The sequence below is a fragment of the Schistocerca nitens genome, chromosome 5, assembly GCF_023898315.1.
Source record: "Schistocerca nitens isolate TAMUIC-IGC-003100 chromosome 5, iqSchNite1.1, whole genome shotgun sequence".
NCBI lineage: Eukaryota > Metazoa > Arthropoda > Insecta > Orthoptera > Acrididae > Schistocerca > Schistocerca nitens.
Window position 1 is genome coordinate 452,034,868 of NC_064618.1, and position 17,457 is coordinate 452,052,324.

The window sequence follows — 17,457 nt, forward strand, 5'->3', positions numbered from 1 at the left end:
CATTCCATGATTAATGTGATTTGAAGAGAAGTAATAAAATGAGCTCTAAATTGGAAAGTAAGCGTTTCCGGACACATGTCCACATAACATATTTTCTGTCTTTGTGTGTGAGGAACGTTTCCTGAAAGTTTGGCCATATCTTTTTGTAACACCCTGTATATTGGCAACTCAACATGTACCCTGTGCACACAAGTGCCACGAGAAACTGTCCCGTCCCATCCCATAATCAGAGTAATGCAAGTCCCATGTCTCAAGGAGACTGAGTATGGAATCTCTGGTGTCGCTGCTTAGAAAGGCTCACATGATGCACCTCCCATGTGATTGTGCGCTATCCTTTTCTCTGGTCCTTCCAGAAACTTCTCTTAGCATGCACTACCCTGACCACAAAAACACAAGCTCTACTGCTTCCTACCATATGCTGATGTTCGGTTACACTTTTACCCACCCTCATTGTGTAACATTATAATTGTGGCTACTCACTCCTAGTACGTCACCTGACTCATTCGCAACAATATCGGCATTAAAACATCCATTCATACTGTGCTTAAAAAACACATAAGCACTACTGGAAACAGTAAGTAATTTTTCACTGTTGTCTCAGTTTTGTAAAAATCGTAGTCACAATGTGCCAACTTTTAATACACCTATGTACTGTTAATTGTACCACTATTAACGTCAAGTAGAAAAATGATGTAACTGAACAAGCACCTGAAAATGAGGCCCCTCCGAAGGATTGAAAAGTATTTTGCTTTGAAATAAAAATCACAAATTGTGATAAAGTGGTTTTTTCTGTTTTATGAAAGTAGTAATAAAGCCATGGAAACAACACTAAGAGCAATGGATAAAATTAAAAACAGCAAAGTGGCATACACACTATTCGGTGCCGCCAAAAATCACCTTACCTTTATGAATCCCATACTAGTAATTGACGAAGCTGAAAAGATTGAATAGTCTGTGCTATGATTTTTGAAACCTTAGTCAGTCCTGTGATACCACAACACTAAAGACAGATTTTGTATTATTACATTCGAGTAACACTTGTGACAGTCAATCGTAGGGGTCAGCACATAGCAAAATTTTTGTGATGTAAAGGAGGCTCATAAAGATAATGAAACAGCTGTCTCCTCAAACATCCACTAAACCAATATATAGAGAATTAAAAATATTGCCTGTTCCCTGCATTTATATACTAGACACCTTTGTTAACAAGAACTCACATAAGTCTGTATACAGTTATAACACATTCCAGTGTAAACATCCTACAAGCCACAGAATGACCAGGAATCTAGTTCAGCAGTGTGCTCTATAATAAATTACCCTTACCAGTTTGTAAAAACAGCCCGACTTTTCAAAATAAAGTTAAGAACGTTTTGCTTACACCTCTTTTTATTCATTCAATGAAAAACCATTTTGTATTAACTCTACTTTAACCTTCATTATACTTACTGTTGGTGTTAATTACTCTTATTACTTTGAATGTTACAGTGTTACTAACTTGTAGTGTATAAAGCTGGCACATAAGTTAAACAATTTTTGTTGATTTTTGCTATATAATTTTATTATTTTTGAACTTTACCACATTTTGCTGTCAGATTTTTATATTTCTGTGTACACGGCTTGTCCTCTATCCCTTGTAAACTGCACAAGGCAAGAGTCTTGGGAAGTAAATAAATAAATCTCCACATGTGATTGTGTCCTCTTAGATCTCAACCTCATCTGACTGCAAAAACGTTATCATAATAGAGGAATAATGTACCTTCCTTAGGTTGCTAAACTGCCAGATCTTCCACGACCAATAAACAAATTAAGGATACGCTAATCTAGCCAGCACCAGGCTAAATACACAACACATGTAATTATTAAAACAAATTTGTTCACGTACATACAAATCATATAGAAGCTAATAATACATCACAACAGCCATAAAGACAATTTTACATTCTTTAGGAGAAAGGGTAAATAACAGTATAAATAGAATAATTTGCTATGAAGTGATATTACAACTTTATTTCTTGGTCATAGGGTGGCTTCTTAATGGCAGATTAAGCACTACAAACGTAAGATAATACTGCCGGACAGACTGTATATGGTATTGTGTATCAGTTCTCTGTGAAATAAGCAATTATATGTTCAGGTTACAATCTCTTAAAAGGCTAATGTGGATCCTGTAAGTTTTTGCATCTTATGGTGAGTGTAAAGAAGTGGTGATATTGGGACATTAGTGAACCAGTCTGATTAGTCTCAAGCACAAAATTACTGTGATTGCAATATCATCTGCCTGAAAATAACTTGAGATGTAAATCACTTTCTGACATTGAATTCCACATTCACAAGTTGGAGGGAGCCTCTGCCTATACTGTGGATGTGAGGAAAGTTTCACAGATTCAAGCACATCCTTATAATGGACATTAGGTATCATCAACCTCACATCCAGTCCATAAACCAAGATTTTCTGGCAACAGCAGATTGCAAATTACAGTACTGGGAACCTCTCTACTGTCGTGTTTCTTCCTATACCTCTTTCTGCACACTATATGCCCTTAGTTTAAAGTTCAGGGATGTGGTTGGAGTCACTGAAATTGGTGCTAGCTATGTGCTTGTTATTTGTTGGATGTCAGTTAATTTTTGAATGACTGGGTACTCTGGAGTTTCGATTCTCTAGAGCCTCTTGATATCCTGTGTATGCAGGAAATGTCATAGCTCAACTGAATGTGTGACCAACAGGTGTGAAGCAGCCCATAGATACCATGATGGATCTGGATTTTAACAGCACAAATGGATTTCTATATTACCTCACGAAGTCAAGATACTGAAGAAGATGGTCAGGACGATACACCACATGAACACAGTCCAACCATCAGTAGTTCAACAGGGTAATGAATGTCAATGCCAGAGGCAGGTTGAAGGTTTGCATGACTATCAACAGAAGTTCCTTTAATGTACTGAAGATAGCATAGAAAGCGGTTCTTCAACATGAGAGCAAATGAAATTATTTAACACGTGACAGATGATGGGGGCAGCTGTGTTCACAAAATAATCTATCCAGCCTGTGACTATCTTTGATGAGCATAATTTTTGCTTATAACCTCTTTACTATCCATATGTCCACCATGTTAGCATTGTGTGCCAGTAAGCCACACAGTGAGTCTCAAGTGTTAGTCATGAATTGTTACAAGAACGCTTTATCTCAACACCAAAGCATTTGTATTTTAGGGACATTTCCTCTGGAGGCTGCCATCTAAACTCTTGCAACAATTATCTTCTTAAAGCCATACTGTAAGAGCATCCCAGATTCCACCATATTGTAGCTTGCTTCTTGCAAGTACTGTGGACAGTTTTCCTTGGAATGATTGAAGAAGCTGCTCTTTGCAACATTTCCATGAACCAATCATGTACCATACATCCAACAAGGGGAGGAGGGAAATTCATTTCCTCTTTTACATTGGTTGAATAACCTTCCCACTCGGTTTTGTCACATTTCCATTTGCCTGGTCCAGCTACCCAGAGCAGAGGAGGAGAATTTGTTGTCAATGTGATAACAATGAGATAATGATGTGATCCCATGAAGTCTTTCATGACTGCTGAGTCACGTATCAGAATAAGAGACAAGAATAGACACATATTTATCAAAAGCTGAATTTATTAGAGAAGGTGAAGGTACAACAGTGGGTGAAAGCTCATATTGCTAAATGAGGTCTTGACCTTCTATTAGTGAAGGAATAACCACATTATTTTAGTCTGTTGTTTTGCAGCCCCATTCTCCAGTATGAGAATTAAGATTACTAGAAATTAAGCAAGATGGCTGAGTTTGTGCAAAAATTTCTTGCCTTGTATCATTTGTGGTGTGGAGTAAAGTGACATGACTGGTAGTTCTTTAACATATTGTTATAATATAGTTCAGTAGGTCAACAGAGCAGTATCCCTCTTCCCCCTTCACTCCGGTATTCTAGGATTATGTTGTTTCTGGAGAATCTAACAAAGAATTAAGCTTGAATCATGTTTTCAGAATGAGATTTTCACTCTGCGGTGGAATGTGCGCTGACTTGAAACTTCCTGGTGCTGATATGAAACTTCCTGGGAGATTAAAACTGTGTGCAGACCGAGACTCGAACTCAGGACCTTTGCCTTTTGCGGGCAAGTGCTCTACCAAATGAGCTACCCAAGCATGACCCATCACCTGTCCTTCAATTCTGCCAGTATCTCGTCTCCTACCTTCCAAACTTCACAGAAACTTTTCTGTGAACCTAGCACTCCTGGAAGGCAGGATATTGCACAGACATTTTTGAATCATGTCTGTGATTGTGAAAATCACCGGATGAATGATAATCACTGAATGGAGCACCCTTTCTGTATTAGAACTCGCTGATTATGCATTCTATTGGACAATTTTTAGATCTCTTTTGTAGATTTCAGGACATGGATGATTCTACCTTGAACAAGTGGCACAGCATTTGGATCCAGTTGACCATGGACTGCCTGTTATACCAAAAGAAATCTCGCATATACATCAGTCAGGTTTTGCCCCAAAGTGCTCCCATTTGGCTGATGAGTTACGGTAGGCTGTGCCACTGAAACACAGCAAGTTGGAAGTTTTTCCAGATGTTACATTTTCTACTCCCAGGAATACATTTTTTTTCTTCTATTTTCAATGCAGTTGTACATGTAGTAAGTTGTGAATACTACAGACTGTTATTTAGACTAAGTTCCAGACAAATTTATTGTTCATTTGGTCATATTTATCTTCCCAATGCCAATGATACAATTAGTTTAACTAGCTCAAATAATTAAAAGTTATGACTAATTGAAATTTCGACATAGTGAGCAAGGGGGGAAACCCCTTTCAGCTAATAGAATACATTATTATTCATTTGAAAGTAGCTATTTCAATCCTTTCGAAAACTTACTTGAAACTAACAAACTTCATATAGCTGGCACTGAAACTTCAGTACCTCTTAATTTTAATTGCCTATTTTGCATTAATGCTTGCAAGATTCTTGTATCTTATCTATTTACTTTCAAATTCTGAAGGTGGCAGGGATAAAATACAGGGAGCGAAAGGCTATTTACAATTTGTACAGAAACCAGATGGCAGTTATAAGAGTCGAGGGGCATGAAAGGGAAGCAGTGGTTGGGAAAGGAGTGAGACAGGGTTGTAGCCTCTCCCCGATGTTATTCAATCTGTATATTGAGCAAGCAGTAAAGGAAACAAAAGAAAAATTCGGAGTAGGTATTAAAATTCATGGAGAAGAAGTAAAAACTTTGAGGTTCGCCGATGACATTGTAATTCTGTCGGAGACAGCAAAGGACTTGGAAGAGCAGTTGAACGGAATGGACAGTGTCTTGAAAGGAGGATATAAGATGAACATCAACAAAAGCAAAACGAGGATAATGGAATGTAGTCAAATTAAATCGGGTGATGCTGAGGGGATTAGATTAGGAAATGAGACACTTAAAGTAGTAAAGGAGTTTTGCTAATTAGGGAGTAAAATAACTGATGATGGTCGAAGCAGAGAGGATATAAAATGTAGACTGGCAATGGCAAGGAAATCGTTTCTGAAGAAGAGAAATTTGCTAACATCGAGTATAGATTTAAGTGTCAGGAAGTATTTGTATGGAGTGTAGCCATGTATGGAAGTGAAACATGGACGATAACCAGTTTGGACAAGAAGAGAATAGAAGCTTTCGAAATGTGGTGCTACAGAAGAATGCTGAAGATAAGGTGGGTAGATCATGTAACTAATGAGGAGATATTGAATAGGATTGGGGAGAAGAGAAGTTTGTGGCACAACTTGACTAGAAGAAGGGATCGGTTGGTAGGACATGTTTTGAGGCATCAAGGGATCACAAATTTAGCATTGGAGGGCAGCATGGAGGGTAAAAATCGTAGAGGGAGACCAAGAGATGAATACACTAAGCAGATTCAGAAGGACGTAGGTTGCAGTAGGTACTGGGAGATGAAGAAGCTTGCGCAGGATAGAGTAGCATGGAGAGCTGCATCAAACCAGTCTCAGGACTGAAGACCACAACAACAACAACAACATCTATTTACTTTTGTTACAAAATTTTTTTCTCTGAATCTGACAACATATCTCACTAATTGAGACACTAAGACTGAATAATACAATAATTTTATAAGTATTACAGACTGCTGAAAATACCTAACATGAATGGGCAAAAAAGTCTGGTAATCAAAAATAAATTTCAGCTGCAAAAGACAGAAGTTTTCTTATCTTTATGATAAAACGTAACTGAATATTTGCAAAATTAGTGAAGCTGGTGTATGATAAAATCGTGGTCCTGTCTGTGACAGAACAAGATATGACTGTATGGGGATGGAATAAGATGGGCCATGTGAATGTATAGGGCAGGTCTTGCACCTCTATTTAGCACAAGGGTATAGAGCCCATGTGGCAAGGTGCTGGGAGTAGCTGTGGCATAACAATGAACCACGATATTTCTTACTTTTGGTGGGCACTGAAATATCACTTTGGGAAGGGTGGAAAGGATTGTGGTAGGATAATCCTCATTTCCAGACATGACAACAAGTAGTCTGAGCTCCTCTGGGGGATATTGGGTAATTAGCAGGATGCCCCTTTGCAGCTGATTCATGGGTGTGGATATGGCACAGGAAATCTTTTTGTCAATTATGTTTGAAATGTAAAGCCTGCGCCTGAATGCCTTCGTAGCAGACGCACGGTTCCGGACTGAAGTGCCTAGAACCGCTCGTCCAATGCAGCTGGCCATGTCGTGGTTATACCCAACTTAGAATCTTGTGGACACAAACTGCACAAAAATTTTACACTTGAGTAGATTGAGAGTATTCCCTATGATAATATTTTTGAAGTTTTATGACATGAAAAGACAGACCCCTTGAAATGAATTGCATAGTTGTCATGCATTACACATATTGTTGCATATGGGTTGTAAGATGAGTATACAGATAATCTCACCTCTTCAAGGATGTGTGGATAAAGTTGCAAATGTTATAAATTACTCTTGCTCTTGTTCTGAATTGTGGCATGAGCAGACCCCCCCCCCCCCTCCACACACACACACACACACACACACACACACAAGAAACACATGCAAATAAGAACACTGTTAGTAAAAAGTGAAAAATATAATTTCTCAACAGTATACATTTAAGATTCTCCAGAATGTTGTATATACAATCAGTCTATCACCAAACGGCTGGCATTGCCAAAAATAAAAATAATAAAAAACAGTTCGGCCAACTGAATGAGTATTATAATTCCATTTTTCTGGCTTGTTCTCTTTTAATGACACCATGTTGCTGGAATGGTATTTTCATTAGTAAGTACTACTTATTACCCTTTCTTCAGAGTCATTATATATATAGTGTTAGACAAACTACCGAGAAAAACTAATATAAACATGTTAGTGCAATGCATTACTTACAACCACAGAGGATATATACCACCATTAAAAAGAAATATCAATATTAACGAATATTTTGTAGGTAACATTTCAAAAGTGTGCAGAAATCTTCAGAACAAACACCTTAGTAGACTATATCCTCAATGGCTCATTAAAAAAAGGAATGTCTCACACTGTGAACATATTATGCTATTGTTTCAATGTCTTCAACAATTGTTTGGAAACACACGGACACATTACATGTGTTTGGTCTTCTTTAGATCTATGCCCCAAAAAGGCATTAATAAATGCAAGCACCTTTTGGAGAAATTCCTCTCCTTGTCCTTCAAATAAAAAACTTCCGTATGAAATTATCAATAACAGACGTTAACGAAAAATTTGAAGAAAGCATGACTGTCATGAAACCATCCAACAAGTATAGATACAGTATGACATGGTGCGATGACCATCGAAGTACAAACTCAGAACTCTCCCAGGCAATTTCATCATTCACCTATCAATATATTGAAAATTAAAAACACAACAAAACCTTGCATTTACAATACAACAATCAGTGATAACAATTTTAAGTAAATATACAATTTTAAGTAAATATACAATTTTAAGCAAATTCAGTTTTAGCACTATACTAGAGCTGACAATTGTGAAGATTTACCTTACACATTAAGCATTTGCGGTGAGTACAACCTGCACAACTTCTCCTTTCTTTCTTTCTTTCTTTCTTTCACAGGGGTTTATTGGCAATGACAAAGTAAGCTCCTGGCTGAGGTATGAATGTAACAAATGACACTTCCATCTAGTTTGTGTATGGAGGTCAAAATGAGAAATTGTTTTTGCATTTAATATTTCTTGGTAACTACATTACAACTTTAAAGGTAACATGTAAAAATGATAAATACCTTATTTTAAACACAAAAAGTTTCCAATCCACAGATGTACACAATTGTGTATGTTGACAAAATGTAAATTTTATTTTTTTCACAAATGATAAATTAAAGAAATGAGGTTTGTGGCAATGATGTCATTGTTACTGTACTTAAATATTGTTTGACCGGAAAGATTGGTGGTTGCTGAAGAAAGCTTTTTACCTAATGTCTCCAACTTATGTCAATTGAAGAGCAGGGTATGAAGAACAAATTAAGAAATGTGGAGATAGCAGCATTGACTGATAAGTACTAAACATTCATTGTGTGTAGCATAGAAACTGGCAACATAAAACAGTATTCACATGAACTTTTGAGCTCTTCCTCTTTTTCCTGGTAAAAAATGCGCACATATTCTCTCTCTCTCTCTCTCTCTCTCTCTCTAACACACACACACACACACACACACACATTCCTCCAGCTGCAGTGAGACTCGCTGTGGCAGTGAATATTTGGGTGTCTGTGTGGATGTGTGCACTTTTACAAGAAAAAGAGCTCAAAAGCTAGTATGAATACTGTTTTCTGTTATACGTTTCTACTCTCCACACATCAGTCCACTATAGGGGAATCGTTACCTTACCTTTATTTTATGTACTGTTCCATTCAGGAATTTCCATTATTGTTAAACATTTATTACTAATCTTTGCCAGATCTTTTTGTAAGTGAAAAGTGGACAAAATGTGCACTCATTACTCTACTTACATAGTAGCGTAGTGTATTACTTTGTGATACTGGGCATGAATACATGAGTAATGAAGACAGCAGATCTGTGTCGTGGTACATCAATTATAAAAGACACCTGGATCAATCTGGGAAGGTATACACAAAATCAGATTGAAGGAACAACTTGCACAATGCAGCCCACAGACAAGAAGTAGACAGTAATTACAAGCAAAAGTGAAAAAGACGCTACCTGATGGCCGAAAGTACAACAGAAAGAACACAGTGACTGGACATAGAGCTCAGCTTGGAGTGACAGAGAGCAAATGGGAAGATCAACAAATTAATGGAGTTAAAAGAGAATGAATGAATGAGAATTAAATGAGAAAGAGGAGCGAAGAAAAAATGCGAGACTAAGACAGGAAAATAAGCCAAAATTTTCAAAAATAATGCAACAGTTAAGGAAAAAGACAATCCCTTTGTAGAAGTGAACCTTATTCTACATTAAGATACCGTGTTGTTATTCATACATTATCAGGTCATTTATGTCAAAATACAAAATATAATTATAATTCGATAGATAAAAAAATCTACTCACCAAGTGGCGGCAGGAGAATATACACCCAAAAAAAGATTTTACGTATGCAAGCTTTCTGAGCCAGTGGCTCTTTCTTCTGGCAGAAGGGTTGTAGGGGAAGAAAGATGGATGAAGGAAAGGACTTGAGGGGTTTAGGAAAAGGGTTAGAGTATGGAAAAGTCACTCAGAACCCCAATTCAAGGAGATAAGAAGGAAAAACTGATTGTTCAGTCCTCTTCCTTCCCCTTCACACCTTCTGCTGTAAGGAGGAGCCATTGGCTCCAAAAGTTTGGATATGTAAAACCTTTTCTTATATGTGTGTTCTCCTGCCACCACTTTGTGAGTAGCTTCTTTTATATATGCAATTACATTATACTACAAAGAATTTATTACTTTCATTAAAATACAGAATAAATATGATACTCTAAATATAAATTCTATCAGTAATTTAGAATCATGGGAAAAAAGAAAAAAAAGGAAAAAAATATTAGTCTTGCAGAAGGAGCTGTCAATAAATGACTACAGTAAAATCCATAGCATGATTCTCTGCAACTAATGCTCTTCTTTATAAAAACAATTCCTAGGTGCTAGATTAATGTGACTCAGCGAAAGCTGATGGTGAGGAATTGTGCAGTAGCAACAGAAGCGTGCCATGTGACATGCCAGTCAACAGTGCCTTCTGCCAGTTCTGTTCATTTCTCGCATTTTGAAATATGTGTTATGGGATTAGCATTTTGGGCCAATTTTTGTGTTAGTGCAGTAGTCATGTTTTTTTTTTTTATTACAGGCAACAGGAGAGTATATGATTCGAGTTCCCTGTGTAGAATGCACCTGCCAGAGGATTTCCCACTTCTCTAATACTGTATTACTTATTTCATATTCTATGGTTTATTTAAGTATTTTATAATACTCTTCACTGCTTTCTCAATTTTCTTTGAATAATAGAGCCCAGTTAGCTTTTTTGAGGAACATCATCTAAATGTCATTTACACTCCGAGTTAGATGTATCTATTGCAAAATGCTCTTAAAACTTAGTATTTTGTCTGATAAAATCTTCTAATTACTTGCCATAACACTTTTCATAGAGCCATGAGCATTTCATTTTCATAATGAGGATCCGACTTTCTGAGGAGTAAATATAACAATGTTCAATTTACTTTGTAGGAATTTACATTATCAATAGCGTCAAAAAGTAAATATTAAAAAAGAAAAAGCTATAGCACATATAGATACACAAATATCAATAGCTGATACATATCACATTATTTTTCCTTCAGATATTTTCTGAAGATGTCATAACAGTTTTAGTATTAATGTATGAAAGATTCAATGGGAAAGGTCAGTAATTCTAAAGTTTCAGTTCTTGTTCTGCATCTGTTACACTGCCATCACCATAATCATTCTGCAGCACATCATCTTCTTCCTCATCATCCTGTGACAGACGACACTCTGTACACCTAAAATGAAGCATGTTATACAATTCTTCAAACAAGCAACTTCAACATAAGACACCTTAATCAAACATGTAAGGAGCATAAGGAAAAAATAGGCAAGAGACATTTAATAAGTCTACTCAGAGACTATACCTGCTTTCATTGATTCCATAGTTGATGCAAGTGTGCCCAACACATTCACAACAACCATCATGAAACCACCTGTAACTGCTGGCACCCATAGAGCGGCAAGATTCCTTGCATTTGTTCCAAGGTGAGCAATGTGCCATGTAAGTTACAGTGCAGTTCACTACAGCCAGTGAACTCTTCCCATTAGCTGTAACATGAAAATTCCACACTTAATCCATTTATCAACTTTATGGGTCGCATTACTGAGAAACATTTTTCCATTACTGCCTGCAGTCATTAAGTCAAATGAAATGATTGTTGCTAATATTACAGTGCTATAAATAATGAGAATAGTAAAATCATTTATTTATATCTGTGTACAGATAAAGACAAAATTTTTCTACCAAATTATAACAGAGTTTAAGACATCGGTCCACCACATTGATCAAAACAGAAATATCAGAGACTAAAAGCAACAGGAGAGTATATGATTCGAGTTCCCTGTGTAGAATGCACCTGCCAGAGGATTTCCCACTTCTCTAATACTGTATTACTTATTTCATATTCTATGGTTTATTTAAGTATTTTATAATACTCTTCACTGCTTTCTCAATTTTCTTTGAATAATAGAGCCCAGTTAGCTTTTTTGAGGAACATCATCTAAATGTCATTTACACTCCGAGTTAGATGTATCTATTGCAAAATGCTCTTAAAACTTAGTATTTTGTCTGATAAAATCTTCTAATTACTTGCCATAACACTTTTCATAGAGCCATAGAGAGATAGTGACTGCCAGAAATGAAGGTGAGATAAATGTTGGATTGCAGTGACAGTCTTCAATAACTGATAGGAAAAACACACCACCTTGTGAAATTCCATGATGAAATTACAGCTTTCACATTAGGAATGTTTGCTAAAAGTGTCCTGTTTTATAAAATAATGTGTGTTGACTACCGCTTTGCTGTAATTTAGAAATTTTAATTGGGGCCAGAGTTAGAGAGAACTTTTTGGTTATGGCCACCACTCTTGTTTGATTAGAAATCTAAATACAAAACTGGCCAAGGATGGGGTGGGAGAGGTGGGAGACGAGGCATCAACTTCCAAAAACTGATTATATTAAGGCTCCAAAAATATAGTTTTCACCATTGTAATACATTTTATTGATGAAGGTCATTCTTCTGGGAATATCTCTCAGCTCTTGCAAGCAACTTAAAAAAGGTGAAAAGATGAAACTCCTAGAAGAAATATAAACTTGTGTATGAAATAACACACCCTAAATGAACAGATGGATGTAGCAGTTTACAAAACTTCTACAACATGCTTAACAATAAATAAATACAATTCTGTGAAAGAGACATCACCATTATACATGGATTCTGAAAAACAACTGCTATTGCCAGTGCAGCAGGGTGCTGCAATTTATGGACAGTAGCTGGGCACTCATTCCCAAGAAGCTGTCTAGCCAGTACGAATGACTTGTGTATTTGGTATAGCAACCGCTTTTTGGCAAGGAGCCTGACAACAGCTTTAATACACAAGACTGGTGCATAACCATGATTTGAAAATCCTTTGCCAATTTGAAAGGAAACTTGGGCTGGAGGATCTGGAACACACTCGCAAACCAGCAGGTGAGAAACTCTGACAAAGAAATTCTGTAATCACCTGACTTGAAGAACAGAAGTATTTTGAGTGAACTGTGTTTGTAATTAATATAATAAAGTATTTTTCTTGCTGCAAAAGTGTCTTATAATCCTTCAATTACAAAAGAAAGATTAGGGATTAACATCCTGCTGACTTGCAAGGACATTAGAGACGGAGTACGAGCTTTGACTGTTTCAAAGAATGGGAAGGAAATTGGCAGAGCTCTTTCAAAGAAACCATCTTGACAATCATCTGGAGCAATTTAGGGAAGAAATCACAGAAAGTCAAAACGAGGATGACTGGACACAGATTTGAACAGTCGTCGTCCTGAATGTGAGTCCAGTGTGTTAGCCACTGTGCCACCTCACTTGTTTCAACCAGGAAAAGAGAAGAGTTAATGTGTACATAGGTAGACATGTCAGTACACATTAACAGAACCAAGTTTAGCAGCTATGTAAGTTATGCAATCATGAGAATAGGGAGTGGTGACCTGCTGTGGACAGGTTGAAACAAGGAGAAGTAACATCGCTACTGAGACTCGGGGAACTACTATTCCGAAACAACACTGTGGTACTGAAATAAACATTGGTCCATAACATTCCACCAAAATCTTGACACAGTAAGTATACAGTATTTCAAGTATAACACTGGTTTTTTCACTTTCATGTTCTTTATACAAAGCTTGACAAAAAAGTGATGCCCTCAGAGTGGGAGGGGGAAATAAAACAAAACTGCACAGGTTGCGAGGGTGTGTGAAATTTCAGTGATTACAAAATTGACTCAAATTTATAAAGACTTGTCAGTATGGTGTGCACCCCCTCTGACATGGCTGCATGCACCAATTCACTTGGTAAGAGTGTCAAAGCTGTTATACCCTCTCCTGAGGCAAGCTGGACCACAAGAGTTGCAACTGGTCTTCCATATCCTGGATAATATCGCTGGGACAGATTTGACTTCAGAGTTGGTCCCAAATACGTTCTATCAGGGACAGATCTAGGTATCTTGATGGCCACAGGAGGGCCTCAACATCATACATACAATTTGTAGACACACGTCATACTTGGACGAGCATTGTCTAGTTGGAAAATGATGCCATGATAATGTTGCACGAGAGGCAACACATGAGGACGCATGATGTCTGTGGCTGTGCTGTCACGAGTTCCCTCGATCACTAAGAGGTGTGACCGAAAGTCAAACCTGATGGCTTCCATCACCACAATGCCAGAAGTAACACTGCTGTTCCTCTCCAAAAAATGTGATGAATGGGACCTTTCCACAAGCTGAAGCCATAATCACTGTTGATGGTCATCTGGAGTAGTGCAAAATCTTTATTAATCATTGAACACAATGAGATGCTATTCGTCAGCAGTCCATGCTTCTTGGTCACAGCAACATTCCAAATGCTGCCATCTGTATTGTGATGTTAGCAGCCTATGCATTGGACAGTAATTATGTAGTCTGACTACTGGTAGTCTCTGACCAATGATTTGGGATGACCCATAATGTTGCAGGGGAGCCATTACTTGTTCTCAGATGGCAGGCAAAGATGTGAAGGGGTTATGATGTGCTGGTACCCAATATGGTGGTCCTTACATACCTTTGTAAATGATTAAAAATCGTACATTTCTGTGACAGGCTGAATTGTTGAATGGCCACTCAAGTGCATTAGTGTTCTGAGTGTATAATGTTGTTACCACACCTGGTAGTGTATATAAGGGATGTGAGCGGCATTAGTTTTTGAGTGATCACTGTGAAGATGCCATGTGCTCGTGTAAGACAGCTTTATCAATACCTGACTAAAATTTGGCTGACTGTTTGAATCTGGAAATATCCAGATTTGTTGGGTGTTAGGATGTGAAAATGGCCTGATATTGGACTGCATGGAAACAGGGCATGCATACTTGTCATCAAGGTTCGGGTTGACACCTGACCAACACGAAGAAGTATTGCCATACTGGGAACCAGCACTTCGTAACCCCATCATCTCTCTGCCTGCCATCTGAGAACAAGTAATGGATTCCGTGCAACATTCTGTGTCGTCCCATGGTGCCAATGGTATGTCAATTTCCAAAGTTACACTGACATCCAACCATGTCCTCTGGGTGCTTCACTTTTTTGTCAGGCGTTACACATGAGTAATTTAAATTAGTTGGTATGTGATGCTTTAAGTCTGAGACGGGACAGTGTTGCAATAAGTATTGCCTGCCTACAAAAATCATACATAAATACTACGTGTATGCTAACAGTTTCTGTAAAAAAAGTCTAAAATTTGTTAGTAATTCTAATTCGGAACAGAGTAAATTGATTTTTTCAACACAATAGATTTTTTCTTTTCCAGAAAATAGTTTCCAACTTACCATATGAAATCTTGAAAACTATCAAACTCTGTTAGGCATCCCCCCGCCCACCTCCAGACTGTCAAAATGCCCTGTTCATTATATCATTATGTACCATGTTTGGTTCTATTTAAAATGTTAGTTCCACACTTCACATGAAAATAGCTTCACTATGAAAGCCGAAACTAAATGTGGAGTGAAATAAAAAACTTTTTAGCAAGTGAAACAGTTAGTCTTCAATAACAGAAAAGTACATGTCATCCTTTTACATAGATTAGTTTACTTTAAATACTGACATCAAAAATAAGGCACAGTTATCTTTTAATGTTAGATACAGACATTTGACGAAAATGCGTGAACATTTCTTTTTTATGTCTGATGATGTAGACATTACTGCAAATGATTACGCTTCACACACACACACACACACACACACACACACACACACACACACACACACACACACAATTTATTTTCAATGGTGAACTGTTGTGGAATGTTGTGTTGCATAAGCCTAGATGCGTGGTGTCATTTGTAGGATGCCCGAATATGGAAACATCTCAGAAAGTCTGCTGGGTTGTGAAAACAGGGGGGAGGCTGATCCGAGTGTTCATTAGAAGAGTCTTAGACATTCAAATAGAACAAAAATATGGAAACTAAAGAGTAAGTCATATGTTTGTCCGGAAGGATGCAATTTACTAGAACAATTTACCAGAAGACAATCCGAGAATGTAAATTGAACAGCCAAAAGGCAGCAGACAGCTTTTGTGGCAAAGCTGGCAGAATGGCACACAATGCGGCACCAGATGTAGGGTAGCTATGTTTGATGGCACCTATACAGGGCTGAAAGCGCGTGTGCACGTTGACCTCTCAGTACAAACTTTTTTTAGAAATACTACACAGTTTGTGTGTCTTGATTTGATGGTTAGTTCGGGGAACTGTTCCAATTGAGTGCACTTTCAAAAATAGATTTTGGAATGTTCACAGCAAGAATAGTGTTTACTTGCTTGCTACACAACAGTGTGACGTAACGTGTGGCAATAGGATGAAGCATGTAACACATAAAGGAATTCTGTGAGAACTACGCGTGGTTGGCTTCAACACCTTGTTCAATAGGTATTGTTTAATGTATCCACGGCCAATTGTCTAAATGAATTAATACAGCTGTTGATTGGACATTGACTGCATTTAAAAAAAATTACAAACAGTTACTCCTGATCTGCTTTCGACTATCTCAATTTATTATCTGCCTCCAAACTCATCTTAAAGTGCCTTACCAGTGCACAGATTAAACATACATTGAAATGTGCAGAATATGTAGTGACGAAGTATGCAGTAGCCACTGTCACTGAGAGTGCTGCATCATCGACATCGTCAAGAAGTGAGACACACACGACACTGGGATGAAACAGACCCATCACAATAAAATTCATCTCGCAAGGTCTCAAAAACTAAAAGATGACTTTCAGTGCTACTATTTTCAAAAACTTAACCACTGGGGTGTCCCAAATTTTTTTTGTTTTGTTGTTAGTTTTTTCTCTTTTTGTAGCTTGCTTGTAGCACCAGTCCTTTTCCAGTCTGGAGATTTTCTTTCAGCACTGCAACATACCCACCGATTTTGAGCAGTTTGGAAAACAGACGATAGTACTGTTAAAAAAAATTAAAATTGGCAATCAGTTTTGACAACTAAACAATTATTTCAGGCACCTCTCTATAGAAAGTGACAAGCCACCAGTGGTGGGAAGCAGAGCAAGGGGGGAGGGCACCACAGAAATCTGCTACGTCCAGCGAAGAGACAGATAGCCACAGGCAGGTGGATGGGGAACAACCAAAACGTTGGTAACTTTGAGGTAGCCAATAGCTTGAGTGTAGACAGCCCAAGTGGTGTCCCTTCTATCAGTTTTCTTGACTAGTTTGATGCAGCCCTTCACAGTTTAATCTCCTGTGCCATTCTCTTCATCTCAGAGTAGGACTTGTGCCCTATGTACTCAATTATCTGTTGGATGTATACCAATCTCTATTTTACCCTGCAGTTTCTACCCTCTACAGCTTCCTCTAGAATCACACAACTTTGCCCTGATGACCTAACATCCTACCCTTCTTGTCAGGGTTCTCCCCCGAGTTCCTTTTCTCAGCACTCGTGGGGATAAGCACCTTATTTGTTTTCAGTCCACTAATTTTCAACATCCTGCAATACAACCCCAAGTTTCTTTTTAATTCTTCTGTATATAATTCTTTTCTGCAACTCGGCTGTTAAGCTGATTTAACAATAGTTCTACATCTTGTGTGTGTGACGGGTGCTGTAGTTTTTTCCATGTGGGTGACTGTAGTGGCGTGGGAATAGGGGAAGTAAATGAGAC

At 37.7% G+C, this 17,457-nt stretch overlaps 1 protein-coding gene across 4 annotated transcripts in view; it reads right to left on the reverse strand.

Moving 5' to 3' along the window:
* Positions 1–10,272: 10,272 nt before the first annotated feature.
* Positions 10,273–17,457, reverse strand: part of LOC126260902 (protein twisted gastrulation-like) — a 58,749-nt gene continuing 51,564 nt past the window's right edge. For all 4 annotated transcript variants that reach the window (XM_049958358.1, XM_049958356.1, XM_049958357.1 and 1 more), the window contains exons 4-5: positions 11,145–11,328; positions 10,273–11,015 (exon numbers count right to left, since the gene is read on the reverse strand). In XM_049958358.1, coding sequence (XP_049814315.1) covers positions 10,907–11,015; positions 11,145–11,328 — 293 coding nt within the window. In that variant the 3' untranslated portion in view covers positions 10,273–10,906. The remainder of the gene's footprint in view (positions 11,016–11,144; positions 11,329–17,457) is intronic.